We start from the raw sequence: 16,397 nt of genomic DNA, 5'->3' as shown, positions 1-16,397 counted from the left end.
ATCAATAACAGTACTCACTGGGTTCAACCAATAATCTGCTTCCTCGTCCAAATATCATCTTAGTGGCACCAACATTCACACAGCATGAAGCTCCATAACACAAACCAGCTAATGGATCATGATGCTCATGTTTCATTAGCTGCATAGTTTACTTTAACAAAACAAGCAAAGAACGACCGTGTGAGAAACATTAATAATCTGCAAATTTGGATTGTTGGTGTACAGCTGACATGAAGAACATTTATTTCCATATCAGTGAATTCTTTGTTGATAATGTGATAAAGATAACAAACGATTGTTTTTATTGTACTTTTGATAAAACTCAGATGAGACTTTAAAACTTTAACATGAACACTATGTTCAGTCAGAATAAGGTGTGATATAGTTTATGATTTATGTGAAATGTTTCTTTTACTCACTGGATTCAACAGTCAGTGTGATTCCTCTCCCAAAGAAGATCTTATTCTGATTTGTAGCAGTCACACAACAAGAAGCTCCATAACACAAACTCAGCAAAGCTAAAGATCAGAACTGAGACGTGAACTCTAAACATTCATATTCAGACACGATTAAATCATCGAGATCCTCTCACATGTTTTTACATGTTGCTCTGTTCTTTGACCTCACATGTTACACTGGTGATGCTGGTCATGATTCACGTATAATTAGGTTGTAATGAATCAGTTCATCAGCATGCACTGTGTTTAAATATAAATATAAATAAAATCATGTTCCACTGCATATAATTACTTACTGGTTTCAATGGTTAATCTGGTCCCACTCCCAAAGAAGATCTTATTAGCACTGCCAGTATTCACACAGCATGAAGCTCCATAACACAAACTCTGCATGTGACCAACTGTGATCCACTTATATCTTTGTAAAATAAAGGAAATCAAATTTCTAATATTAAGATTTGAGCTTTATTCACTTTTGTATTTCAGATTATTTCTAAAGAACGCTCATTTGAGTTTTCCCCTGTTATTAATAGATTACTACTTCTTAATCAACTTACACCTTTATTAGCTCTGTGAGCTGTTATTACACCACAGCATCATGTAGATCAAACAAAAACTCTTAATTTGTGAAAATTTGATGTTTTGAAGTTTTCCGCTTGACAACAGTGTTATATATTTCTGGTTTGGTGAGAGATATATTAACCCTAATTTTCATAAATATCAGAATTGAAATGGTTTCAATGATAGTTTTAGTTCCGCTTCCAAATAAGATCTTATCCTGACTTTTAGCAAACACAAAACCATATATTCTAATTTACTGACATTTTCAGTTTCTCAGCTTGATATTTCCTGATTTTCCTTCATTGACCTGAGTCAAGTTACTTACTTGGTTCAACAGTTAATCTGGTTCCACTTCCAAAGATAAGCTTGTATCCACTGCTAGATGTCACACAACATAACGACCCACAACACAAACTCACCACTGACTTTGACTCAACTCAAAAATATCTCTTACTGAATTTATTGTCATACGAGCTTTCATAAATATTTTAGCTGGGTGCTGCTGATTTTTATTTTTTATCTTTTATCTTTATTTTTATCTACAATTGTTGTTGTTGTTTTCCTGTTACAAGCATTGTGTGTAACAGAACAGTCGTTAGCCTTAAGAGTCCATTTCTAACACTGACACCAAATAACTGGAAATGTTTTGTTTTTTCAAAGAGCTCATTATATCTTATACGTTTGACTTGCTGACGTGAGTCCATAAAAGGAAAGATGTGATTTGCATTTTTGTGACATGAACTGTGTCAGATTATTCAATATTCAAATGCATTTGCAGATTTGTTATTATAAAATCTCTCCATCAAATATATCACATGTATATAGAATTTTAAAGTGAACTGAGCTTTTGTTTGTGTTCCAGTGATTACGTTGTTATTTTATTTATTTTATATTTACAGTTGTCATTTTAACACTGATTATAATCAATAACAGTACTCACTGGGCTCAATCAATAATCTGCTTCCTCGTCCAAATGTCATCTTAGTTCCACCAACACTCACACAGCATGAAGCTCAGTAACACAAACCAGCTAAAACAGGATTTTCATGTTTCGTAAACACGTTGATGTTTTCATTAAAATAACTGCAGTAAAAATCTGCAAGCTTAGATTTATGATGTACAGCTGATACTAAAATTAGTTATTTTTATATCACTAAATTCTTTATTCAGGTCAAAGATAAGAGTCAAACAAACTGTATTTATTGTACTTTTGATGAAACTCAGATGAGACTTTAAAACTTTAACATGAACACTATGTTCAGTCAGAATAAGGTGTGATATAGTTTATGATTTATGTGAAATGTTTCTTTTACTCACTGGATTCAACAGTCAGTGTGATTCCTCTCCCAAAGAAGATCTTATTCTGATTTGCACCAGTCACACAACAAGAAGCTCCATAACACAAACTCAGCAGAGCTAAAGATCAGAACTGAGACGTGAACTCTAAACATTCATATTCAGACACGATTAAATCATCGAGATCCTCTCACATGTTTTTACATTTTGCTCTGTTTTTTGACCTCACATGGTTGCACTGGTGATGCTGGTCATGATTCACGTATAATTAGGTTTTAATCAATCAGTCCATCAGCATGCACTGTGTTTAAAGATGATTCGATTTAAATATAAATACAAACAATATGTTCCACTGCATATAATTACTTAATTACTTAATTACTTAATTTCACTGTCTACAGATTTTGGTCTTTTACTACACAACATGATGTTTTGTGCATATAAAATCACAAATTTAATTACTTAGAATATTTTGGTGTGTACTTACTGGGTTCAACAATTAATCTGGTCCCCCTCCCAAATATCATCTTATTTCCAGCTCCATTCACACAGCACGAAGCTCCACAACACAAACTGAGCACTGGTGAACTTCATTTATCAACAGCGATTTTGTCTCATTTAAGACATTTGTTTATTAGAAATACTGCCATCATTATTGCATATATATTTACCTAACTGGTATTACTGGTATACTGATGATTTTTATGTTCAGTCAGTGTTAAATATGTTATTCACATTTACTGAAGCATTAAAAGTCTATTTTTAGTGTTTCTGATTTAGTATGTAAGTCTAAAAAAGTAAGGTATGATTTATGATTTATATTAAACACTTTTGTACTCACGAGATTCAACAGTCAGTGTGATTCCTCTCCCAAAGAAGATCTTATTCTGATTTGCACCAGTCACACAACAAGAAGCTCCATAACACAAACTCAGCAGAGCTAAAGATCAGAACTGAGACGTGAACTCTAAACATTCATATTCAGACGCGATTAAATCATCGAGATCCTCTCACATGTTTTTACATGTTGCTCTGTTCTTTGACCTCACATGGTTACACTGGTGATGCTGGTCATGATTCACGTATAATTAGGTTTTAATCAATCAGTCCATCAGCATGCACTGTGTTTAAATATAAATACATAAATAAAATCATGTTCCACTGCATATAATTACTTACTGGTTTCAATGATTAATCTGGTCCCACTCCCAAACAAGATCCTATAAGCATTGCCAGCATTCACACAGCATGAAGCTTCATAACATAAACTCTGTGATCCGTATTTGCAGAATATAGAAAATTTAATTTTTCATATTAAGATGTGAGCTTTTTTAGATTTTGTATCATGAAGTGTTTGATTCACACAAAAAATAATTGTATTTATAGTAGTAACCCAACATGAACTCCATCAAATAAATTAGCTGTGGATCTATTTTAGTGTTATTTAGAAAATAATAATTTCATATATTTATTTAGTTTTTTTAATCCAAAGATTAATGCAAATTCATTGAGTAAAACCTTTATAATATATATATGAGTGACTATACTTTATCCTGCAAATACGATGACATTGTGTTTTCCACAACAGTGTTATGTTACTGGTTATATGGTTTTACTATTATTATTATTAATATGAAAACTTACTGGCTTCAGTGTTTAGCCGGGTTCCACTGCCAAAGAATATCTTATACTGATTTGCACCAGTTGTCACACAGCATGAACCCCCATTACACAAAGTCCCAGTAAGGAATTGAACCAAACACATAGAAACCAGTAACATTTTACAGTTTCATGAAAAGCAATTGTACTAAAGTGTTTCTACAGTAAAGGTAAATGTACTTAACTGATGTTAACAGTGGTTTGAATTTATTACAGATAAACTGCACTCAGTGCTGCTGTCAGAGGCATCTCTATAATAATATAAATAATAATTATAATCGATGTCAAAGCACTTACTGGGCTCAGCTGTTAATCTGATCCCTCTTCCAAAAATCAGCTTATTCTGGTTTGAATTAGTCACACAACATGACACACCAGCACACAAACCAGTAACTGACAGGAGCCAACAACAGTTAAAACAATTTGAATGAAAAGACTCAACTAACTTTACTTATTTGTCTTCTAACTCATCCTTCTTTAAACACACGGCTGACTTGTTTACTCAGTTATTTCTAAAATGATTTTCAAACATTATATTTTTTTAAATCAATTCCACTCAAGTTACTTCAAATTGTAACTTTTAAAAATGATTATTATAATACCGCAACTACACACAAACTGGGCTACTGTTTTTTGTTTGTTTGTTTGTTTGTTTGTTTGTTTGTTTTTTGTTTGTTTGTTTTTTGTTTGTTTGTTTGTTTGTTTGTTTGTTTGTTTTTGTTTGTTTGTTTGTTGTTTGTTTAAAGGTAAAAACAATTTCTAAGCACATTCCATGCTAAACCATTAAAACATATATCAGCACTTACTGGGTTCAGTGGTTAATCTGGTTCCACTTCCAAAAATGATCTTATAACCACCTCCAGTTTTCACACAACATGATGCTCCAGCACATAAACTGTGCTGTAACATCAGACGCCTTTAGAAATGCTTTTTCTCCTCTCAGAGTGAGGATATGTCAAAACTGTATTTATATTATATTATATTATATATTATGCATCTATATTTAGTAGAAATACTGTGTAAAGTCATAACATCCACTTTTATTTTGTATCTTTGTGTCTTATTTTTGTATTTCAAAGTAAATGTGCTTTGGGTAAGATTTCTTTTTAAATTGACAAATGTTCAAATTTCAGCATGTCAGCCACTGACACTGACATATCTGCTTCATCTTCAGGGAATTTCCTGCGTAACCTGCTTTTGTATTAAAAATATGATTCTAAATGTTTACTTTTTACTTACTTTGTTCAATATTTAGTCTGGTTCCTCTTCCAAAGGTAAGTTTCTGTAAGCCAGCATTCACACAGCATGACGCTCCCTCACACAAACTGAATCAAACTCCATTCAGAGAATAAATTCGACTCTGATGAGCTTTTTGTACGAGTGTTTGGTTTTTCTGTCAAATTGGTGTATAATTTTTCCATTTAGTGCAAACTTAAACTTAAACATTAGTTTTACATTTTAATCACTTTTCAGTTTCTACAAAACAATTGGAGGTCAGAGAGTTTGCAGCTATCCTTTTGTTGCTTATTAGATTATTATTGGTTTACTTGCACTCATATACATGAACAATAAACTTACAGGTTTGGATGGTTAATCTGGTTCCACGTCCAAAGATGAGCTTGTTTGTATTTTGAGTCACACACAGTGAAACTCTGTTACACAAACTCAAAGCCGTTCACATGTGAGACTGGTGAAGAATATTCAGCTAATATAAGTTTGAAACAAGGTTTTATTTGTTTGTATTTTTATAGCAACCTTTCCTTAACAAACTGTATTTGCTTATTGTTATTTATCAATAGCAGTACTTACTGGGTTCAATCAGTAATCTGGTTCCAGTTCCAAAAAGGAGTTTAAACTGATTCCCAGTAGACACACAATGTGATGCTACACAACAAAAACCCAGCAGTGGCCCTTCACTACTCAGAACAACTTTGTAACACAACAGTTAGCTCTCACTGTGTAATTGTCATTGTTCAAGATCTGCATCTTATTTACAATATGAAGGAAAACAACTTTGGTTTCATAAACTTCTTTAACTCACAAACAAAAGGTAAAATATTATTCTGCTGTCTGATGTTCTACTGAAGGGAACTGGATTTAAGTTTCAATCAAAGTAATCTTACATGTTTTATGTGAGTTCTTCCTACTATTGCTTGTATATTATAAATATAAACTTTACATTACTTACAAGATGTATTTGCGTTGAGTTTTAACACTTTGAACATATTTATTATGCAGAAACACAAACTGACTTACTGTCATTAACATATAGTTCGGTGCCGCGTCCAAAGATAAGCTTGTTTGCACTCCCGCTGTATGTCCCACAGTCTGCAGCTTCAGCACATTAACCTGACTGACTGCAGCAAACTGACAGTGTTTATGAAAAGCATTAATACTGTTTCATTTTGTATTAAATCTTTTTGTTTAAATAATTACATTTATTTATACTAACAAGCAAATTCTTGGTGAAATATAGAGGGTTTCAAAATAACCGAAAACATCAACTTTAAAGTTTCCCAAATAAAGTGGAAACATCAGTGTCATCAACACCTTTTTAAAGCTAAATCTTCAACAAGATCGAGTCAGGTTAAGTTTATGTTAAGGAGATAAAATCTGTCTCTTCTTTGCTCTCAAAGATTTCCAAAATAACAAACTTCTGGAGGGCAGTGCTGCTGTTTATATTATCCATCAATAAAAAGCATTAACGTTAATCAAAGTGTTTGCAGTAATGAAAATAATTTTTAGTGATCCTTTCATGCACTTACTGGGTTCAATCATCAGGCTGGTGCCGCTTCCAAAGGTGATCTTATATGCACCAGTATTCACACAGCATGAAGCACTGAGACCAAAACTAAACCATTCACACAAGCATGTTTTTACATTTGATACTTTACAGGAAAATCCTGTCTGTAAATTGTAACTTTAAATTTCATTTAAGATGTTGATTTGACTTTTTTTTTTGCACTTTGAATGATTTTTTATACTTTGATTGTATAATAAAATTTGTCTTTTTTCTTTTCATGCACTCAGTGTTTCACCACTAAACCAAAGAGTTGAACTTACTGTCATTAATGAATAATTGAGTGCCACTGCCAAAGATCACCCTGTAGTTCCCACCAGTGTTTGTCCCACAGTCTGCAGCCTCAGCACATTAACCTGACTGACTGCAGCACACTGACAGTGTTTATTCATTAATACTGTTTTAGCTTTATATTGAATCCTTTTGTCTAAATAATTACATTTAATGAAACTAATAAACACATTATTTGCTGAAATATGCAGTAGATGTAAGTTGGACGTGTTTGTACTGCACTGATGTGTCTTTGTTTAATGCACATTCAACATGCACAGATTCAGCTTATTTTAATGTTTTCAAATAAACTAGTTTCTCATTTGGTTTAGTGGATGTCTTTAAAAGTTTCACTACATTTAAAGTGAGTTTGCACAGACATATGTATGTATGCAAGTATTGATATATTAAATGATGAATGTTAGATTTACTTACTGGGCTCAACATTTAATCTGGTTCCCTTTGCAAAGATGAACCTGCTTCCAGTATTCACACAGCATGAAGCAGCAGAGCCAAAACACAGTGATAAACTCATCCAAACTGCATGATGTGACCTTTGACCTGCTGTTTAGTTATTATACACCATTAAAATATTGATTTTAAAAACTTTTGAACATTTGTTTTATGATCCACATGTGAGTAATCATCAGTTAAGGTGCATTGATGATGTATATCACTTCATACTTCATGTACTTGGGTTTCCATCACTAAAAGAACTGAACTGAACTTACTGTCAGTAACGTAGAGTTTAGTCCCACGTCCAAAGATAATCTTGTTGCTACCACTGCTGTATGTCACACAGCATGAAGCTGCAGCGCATAAACCTGACGCACTCAGTGTTTCCAAAATAACCAAAAACATCAACTTCAAAGTTGAAGTGGAAACATCAATGTCATCATGACCTTTTTAAAGCTACATTTTAACAAATTTCACTTTCAGTTAATCAATAAAGATAAAATCTGTCTCTACTTTGCTCTCAAAGATTTCCAAATGAACAAACTTCTGGAGGGCAGTGCTGCTGTTTACATTACAGTGACGTTATAAATGTGTATCTTTCAATAACAATGCATTAAAGTCCAAAGATTAGCAGTAATAACAATGTTTCTGGGTGATCCTTTCATGCACTTACTGGGTTCAATCATCAGGCTGGTGCCGCTTCCAAAGGTGATCTTATATGTACCAGTGTTCACACAGCATGAAGCACTGGGACCAAAACCAGTGACAAACTGAACCAGGCTCCATTCACACATTTGATACTTTACATGAAAATGCTGCATTTAAGATGCTGATGTTAACTTGTTTTTGCACTTTGTAGGATTTTTAATGAATAATTAAAGTATTTTGTTCATGCACTCAGTGTTTCACCACTAAACCAAAAGAATTGAACTTACTGTCATTAATGAATAATTGAGCGCCACTGCCAAAGATCACCTTGTAGTTCCCACTGCCGTATGTCCCACAGTCTGCAGCCTCAGCACATTAACCTGACTTACTTACAAATACAGCCTAAAATATTGTTAATCCCATTCAAATGGCTACAAAGAGTCTGAATATAATGTGACTACAATGTTACCCTAATAGTTACTATATTACTCTGTTACTTTGGTTCTGCATCACAGAGGTGATTTACATTCACCGTGATGTTGTTTGTATTCCTCACTGAGATAATAAGTCTGGATATAAAACAAGGAGCAGCTGTGCGTGCACATCAAATATACAAGATAACCCAAACATCATGTCTGCTTGTACATGTGTAAGTAAGAAAACTCGTTTCTGAACTGAACTTACTGTCGTTAATGAAAAGCTTAGTGCCACGTCCAAAGATGAGCTTGTTTAAACCAGATGTCACACAGTGTCAAGCCTCAGTGCAAAAGTCTACAACTACACAGATCTACTCAAACCTGCACCGTAACTTAAAAAAATAATAAAAGTTTCGAGATAAGTCTATTATTATCTACTTTATTGAGTTATCTCATAAAAAGCCAAAGTATGCACTAAGATTTTGTTTAAATGCAGTGAAAGGAACAGCATCTTAAAAATGTTTGAAGGTCATCTGTCTAATCACTAAAATCATACTGAAAAGCTGCTGTGTGTCATTTTCTAAATATTTCACCTAAAGTTGCTTTAAAAAAACTTCCATATAAATAATATTTTAAGTTGTATCAGAACTTACCAGGTTCAACGGTTAACCTGGTTCCTGCTGCAAACAACAGCTTTTGCCCAGAATTCACACATCATGAAACTCCAGAACACAAACCCAGCATCAACTGAGCCAAGCATTTAGGAAATATATAGATGTATGTATAAATATATTTAACATTAAAACACTGCAAATATGTTTCAACAGCTGTTTATTTTAATGTTATTGAGTATGGCATAAGCTCCTTTTGTGTTTTCCTTTTTTTATTGCTGGTGTTTGTATTATTGGAAGATTAGATGTTTTGTTTTTTGTTTTCATTTATAAACTCCATAAATGGCTGTAAATGTTGTTTTTAACCTGAACTAACTTCACTTCAAATGACCAGTTTACCTGACCGTTTACAATAATACATGTAACTACATTTTTCACTTACTGGGTTCAATGAGTAAACTGGTTCCTCTGCCAAAGAAGATCTTAGCTGCACCTCCAGTATTCACACAGCATGAAGCACTGGGACCAAAACCAGTGACAAACTAAACCAGGCTCCATTCACACAGCCATGTTTTTCACCACTAAAACCAAAGAATTGAACTTACTGTCATTAATGAATAATTGAGTGCCACTGCCAAAGATGATCTTGTTAACACCAGAGCCGTATGTCACACAGTGTCCAGCCTCAGCACATTAACCTGACTTACTTACAAATACAGTCTAAAATACCGTTAATCCCATTCAAATGGATGCAAAGAGTCTGAATATAATGTGACTACAATGTTACCCTAATAGTTACTATATTACTCTGTTACTTTGGTTCTGCATCACTGAGGTGATTTACATTCTTTTTGTTTGTATTCTTCACTGAGATAATAAGTCTGGATATAAAACAAGGAGCAGCTGTGCGTGCACATCAAATATACAAGATAACCCAAACATCATGTCTGCTTGTACATGTGTAAGTAAGAAAACTTGTTTCTGAACTGAACTTACTGTCGTTAATGAAAAGCTTAGCGCCACGTCCAAAGATGAGCTTGTTTAAACCAGAGCCAGATGTCACACAGTGTCAAGCCTCAGTGCAAAAATCTACAACTACACAGACCGACTCAAACCTGCACTGTAATCCAATAACAACAATAATAATAATAATTTGGGAGATGAGCCATTCTCATCTGTTATTATCTACAATCCTTCTGGGCAGTGCTGCTTTTTAAATTACAGTGAAGTTGAACGTTTGTATATTTTAATACAAAGCATTAAAGTTACATTTAAATATTAGCAGTAATCATAATATTTCTTTGGTGTTTTGCGTTTTGTAGAATTCGTAATACTCTGAATGAATAAACAAAGTTGTTGTTTTTTCATGTACTGAGTTTTTCACCACTGAAAGAACAGAATTAAACTTACTGTCGTTAATGAATAATTTAGTGCCGCTGCCAAAGATGATCTTGTTAAAATTAGCTCCAGATGTCACACAGTGTCAACCCTCACTGCAAAAATATAGAACTATAGACGTATTCAAACCTGCACCGTAACTCCAGAAATAATATTATTTTGGAGATAAGTCTGTTATTTTCCACTTTATTGAGTATGTTGTTGCACATTAAGTTCATTTTGCACATTAAGCTCCTTTGTACATCCATCTACATCCACATCTGCATACCTCGCTTGTCTTCACTTACTTATTTTTGCACTCATTTATTTATCTTTAATTATTTTTATCCTTATTTATCTTGGTCCTTCAACCTAACTTGGCATTTGTGTTTGGACAGCAAAGGAAGAATTTCATGTGCACAGAGAAATACTATTTCCTCTGTACACATGACAATAAACACTTTGAATCTTTAATCTATTGTATAAACTCATTCTTATTTTTTATGTTTTCCTTTTTATTGCTATTATTATTAGAAGAAGATTAGATGGTTTTTTTTTCATTCATAAGCTTCACAAATGGCTGTAAATATAAATTTATTTTTTTTTAACTGGAACTAACTTCACTTAAAGTGGTCCGGTGGAAGACCAGTTTCGCTGACCGTTTACAATAATACATGTAATTACATATTTCACTTACTGGGTTCAATGACTAATCTGGTTCCTCTGCCAAAGATGATCTTAGCTACACCTCCAGTATTCACACAGCATAAAGCACTGAGACCAAAACCAGTGACAAACTAAACCAGGCTCCATTCACACAACTGTGTTTTTACATTTGATACTTTACATGAAAATGCTGCATTTAAGATGCTGATGTTAAAATATTTTTGCACTTTGTAGGATTTTTAATGCTCTGAATAATTAATTAAAGTATTTTGTTCCATGTACTCAGTTTTTCACCACTGAAAGAACAGAATTAAACTTACTGTCATTAATGAATAATTTAGTGCCGCTGCCAAAGATGATCTTGTTAACAGCAGAGCCAGATGTCACACAGTGTCCAGCCTCAGTGCAAAAATATAGAACTATAGACGTATTCAAACCTGCACCTTAACTCCAAATAACAATAATAATTTTGGAGATAAGCCATTCTCTGCAATTATTAACTACTTTATAAAAGTACTTTATTGTACTTTTATATCACAAAAACGTTTGCAGTAAAAACTTTGCCTAAATGCACTGAAAGGAACAGCAACAACAGTTTAATCCGATCTGTCTTTAGTAATAAACGTCATACTGAAAAATCACTGTGTTGAAAACATTACATTTGTTTTGTTACAAGTTCCTTTAAAAACCTTGCATATAAATAATATTTTAAGTTGTATCAGAACTTACCAGGTTCAACGGTTAATCTGGTTCCTGCTGCAAACAACAGCTTTTGCCCAGAATACACACAACATGAAACTCCATAACACAAACTCAGAGACAGCAACTGGACCACGCTTGTGTGTTTAAATTGGAGACTGTTGCAGAATATTACGGTCAAATAAGATTAATATTAATCATATTATTAATAAACATTTAACATTAACGACTGCTATAAATGTTTTATAGTGACAAATCCTGAAAAACAATATTTCATTTTTATTATTTCATTATTGTTACTTTGTATGGTAAAATGTACTCAAAAACTAATTTACTTCATTATGTTTAAATTGACGGCTGCACTTACTGGGTTCAATCAGTAATCTGGTTCCACTTCCAAAAATGAGCTTACGCTGGTTTCCAGTAGACACACAATGTGATGCTACACAACAAAAACCCAGCAGTGGCCGTCTGAACCCAGCCATTTAAGAAAACATTTTAACAACTGAGACCGTCCACTTTAAAGTTCAGATGGTTCTATTCAATCAGCTATGTGGTAAAAATTAACGCCAGAATAACCAGTTACCTCCCAGTATATGACTGCCATGTTTTCAGATCTGCATCTTATTTTTATATCTGAAGATAAAACAATATTTACTTTGTTTTATAAACTTCTTTTGTCAGACAAACAAAAGAAAACACATTATTCATCTGACATGACACTGGAAAACCAAAAGGCTGCTGTTTATACATTAAAACTTTATACTTTTAATAACTACTTTGATTTGTTTGTATTGAGTTTTATTTATTGAATTTTAAATCTTTTTTTATGAGGTCAGGATTTTACTTACTGTCACTGACATACAGTTTGGTGCCGCGTCCAAAGATGAGCTTATCTGTGTTGTAAGTCACACAGTCTAAAGCTGCAGCACACAAACCGGACTGACTGCAGCAAACTGAAAGTGTCATTGTGACCTTTTAAGCTCTAAATCTTTTGTTTTAACAAAAACATTTCAGTTAATCAATAAAGATAAAATCTGTCTCTACTTTGCTCTCAAAGATTTCCAAATGAACAAACTTCTGGAGGGCAGTGCTGCTGTTTACATTACAGTGACGTTATAAATGTGTATCTTTCAATAACAATGCATTAAAGTCCAAAGATTAGCAGTAATAACAATGTTTCTGGGTGATCCTTTCATGCACTTACTGGGTTCAATCATCAGGCTGGTGCCGCTTCCAAAGGTGATCTTATATGTACCAGTGTTCACACAGCATGAAGCACTGGGACCAAAACCAGTGACAAACTGAACCAGGCTCCATTCACACAACCGTGTTTTTACATTTGATACTTTACATGAAAATGCTGCATTTAAGATGCTGATGTTAACTTGTGTTTGCACTTTGTAGGATTTTTAATGAATAATTAAAGTATTTTGTTCCATTTACTGAATTATTCACAACTAAAACGAAATAGCTGAACTTACTGTCATTAATGAAAAGCTTAGTGCCGCTGCCAAAGATCATCTTGTTAGCACCATATCCAGATGTCACACAGTGTCCAGCCTCAGTGCAAAAATCAACAGCTATATAGACGTATTCAGACGTGCATCATAACTCCAAAAATAATGCAAAGTTTGGAGATCTAACTCTAAGATTTGCACTATGATTTTGTTTAAATGCAGTGAAAGGAACAGCATCTTAAAATGTTTGAAAGTCTTCTGTCTAATCACTAAAATCATACTGAAAAACCAATATGTGTCATTTTCTAAATATTTCACCTACAATTTTATTACAAGTTTTATTACAAGTTACAAAAGCTTACAATATAAATAATATTTGAATATGTGTCAGAACTTATCAGGTTTATTTTTATATTTAAACACTGAAAATATGTTTCAACAGCTGTTTATCACAATGTTATTGAGTATGGTATAAGCTCAGTTTTTATATGTTCCTTTTTATTATTATTATTATTAGATAAGACTTTTTTTAGTTATAAATTTCATAAATGGCTGTAAATATTGTTTGAAACCTGAACTAACTTCCCTTCAGTGACCAGTTTACCTGACAGTTTACACATAGTTACATTTTTCTGATTTTCAGTCATATTTGTGTTCAGTATCAGCACTTACTGGCTTCAATGAGTAATCTGGTCCCTCTGCCAAAGATGATCTTATTGAAACCTCCAGTATTCACACAGCATGAAGCTCCAGCACACAAACCCATGTTGTCACGCACAACCAGCTAACGCTGTAATTTAAACTGTAGCAGTTTGGTTTGTTTTTAACATGCTTCTTTACAGTCTCTGTGCTTTTGTTTTCCTTTGTTAAAAACATATAATAATATTACAAAATCACATCTACACTGCAGTCAGTGATTGGCCAGCTTCTAAAGACAATCGTGTTTACAACTACAGTTGTTTTTATAACTGAAAATCAGCTGATAGTTACATGATGACAGTTTATAGATCAAATGTAAATTGTAAAGAAATATTTTAGAGATGGACATTTTCATCTGTGTTCATTATGGTCTTGATTTATAAGGTTTTTATGACTATCTGATATATTTATGTAGTGTCTAAATTTTATTTTGGATTATTCTGAATCTACAGTTTAACGTACAGTAAAAGTGCAACACACATGTCGGTTTGACAGTTTCACCTGTTTTTCCTTTAGCTTCATTATTGTTGTCTAAAAATTAATATTCATGTTGTATAACAAGCACTTACTGGGTTGAATGATTAATTTGGTTCCTTTTCCAAATATGATCTTATTTCCACCTGCAGCGTTCACACAGCATGAAGCTCCAGCACACAAACTGAGCAGGTGGTTGACTGGATCAAACTGACAACCTTACACATGATTGTTTAAGGTTGTGATTTGTCAAACATTGAATGTAATTCTGTTTGTTTGTTTTTCTCATTTGTTTCAAAAAAGCCAAATTATTTTGGTGCTAATCAATTTTTTTACAATCACAATTTTTCAGACACATTTTTCTTTTAAATTGTTTATAGATGCAGAACACAAGTAAATAAATAAATAACTGATCTCTGTCAACACTCACGGGGTTCAATGATCAGCCTGCTTCCTCTACCAAAGATGATCTTTTGCGTATTCACACAACACGAAGCTCCTGAACATAAACTCAACCTGATCCACTGGACTCAAATCTGTTTATATCTTTAGGTAAAATCATCATTGAAAAATATTTATTTATGTTTAAAGCTGACAGTTGTTGTAAGTTGAAGTGTCATAATTATTATAATTATCACGTGTCAGTCTTTGAGTGTCGTTTTGAACCAAACACCATCTGGACACATGAATATTCAGCTCTCGGTTAATGAGCTTGTTTTCTTAAAAACAGCTGTTTTACATGTATGATAAATGTAAGCTCTATTTTTACTTGGGTTATAAATGTGTTCAGTTCTATGCTTTTACTGTTATCATTCAGAAACAGCACATGAACAGCATCTGGCTTTTGTCTCTCTTCTGCCTGTTAGTGACTCGGCTGTGAAACACTGGATAACATTCAGATATGTAAGATCGCATGTTGTAATTCCAGAAACACACTTCTGTCCCTCGGGCATCAGTCACTAACCTGGCTCCACTTCCATAAACAATCTTAGATCCACTTTGTTTACTTTGTACCAAACAGTTTTCACCAAACTACAAATGAATGTCAGAAACTCTTAACAGACACTCACTGCTGTTGACTATCAGTGTGGTTCCTTCCCCAAACACAATCTTCCATCCTCCACCAGAAGATGTAGTCACACAGTATTTATGACCTAACACTTAATCTGAGCCACATCACCTCCACAGCGTTCAGCTCTAAGAGCCTCAAATTAGCATTTTTTTATCTTTTATACAAACATATAAACATTTCCACTGATTTAGGAAACTTTGGGGGGTTTAGTAGTCTTTGTCACAGCTTGCAACAGAATGTGCGGTTATATGATCACAGTCAGAGACTGATGCAGAAAATTAAATGTGCACCAACAGCAGCCTGCAGGTTTACTGTAAGTAAATGAGCTTCAATGAGAATAAAAAGATAAAGATGAGCAGACTTACAGGTTTCAACGATCACTTTAGTTCCTGTTCCAAACACGATTTTACCGACACCAGAGCTCTTCACACAGCAACACACTGCCTGACAAAAAGCACAACTACACCAACACACTCGTTCTTCTCTGATATTCTCAGGATTTAACAGCATCGCTGAGAAAATCACTGAGTATTCAGACCAGAACACAACAAGCTGAAACATCAACGAGACGCTTGAAACTGCTCAGACTTCAGCTCGATTTCATCTGTTTCACACAAACTCACAGCTGTTACTGAAACATCACCAAGCTGAATGTGGCAAACTCACCTTTCTAACAACTACAGACTATTTATTTGGACTTTTATTTAATGACTCACTGAACATTAAACATTAGACAAAGAGCTCGAGTCACTAATTCAGTCTAACCTGTCAAAGT

The 16,397-nt window shown here is 33.6% G+C and overlaps 2 protein-coding genes across 2 annotated transcripts in view; one reads left to right on the top strand and one right to left on the bottom strand.

Moving 5' to 3' along the window:
• LOC146612739 (uncharacterized) overlaps positions 1–16,397 on the top strand; it is a 485,503-nt gene that overhangs the window by 406,907 nt on the left and 62,199 nt on the right. The window lies entirely within an intron of this gene.
• The window catches only part of LOC146612740 (T cell receptor alpha chain MC.7.G5), a 77,273-nt gene that overhangs the window by 20,905 nt on the left and 39,971 nt on the right, over positions 1–16,397 (bottom strand). Inside the window, exon 3 of the mRNA XM_085377491.1 lies at positions 8,436–8,514. Within this exon, the coding sequence (XP_085233617.1) occupies positions 8,436–8,514 (79 nt within the window). The remainder of the gene's footprint in view (positions 1–8,435; positions 8,515–16,397) is intronic.

The sequence above is a fragment of the Diplotaxodon limnothrissa genome, linkage group LG18, assembly GCF_057381915.1.
Source record: "Diplotaxodon limnothrissa isolate DT_005_m linkage group LG18, D_limnothrissa_male_GT1.1, whole genome shotgun sequence".
Taxonomy (NCBI): Eukaryota; Metazoa; Chordata; class Actinopteri; order Cichliformes; family Cichlidae; genus Diplotaxodon; species Diplotaxodon limnothrissa.
The sequence above is the reverse complement of the archived record's forward strand: the minus strand, read 5'-3'. Positions and strand labels throughout refer to the sequence as shown.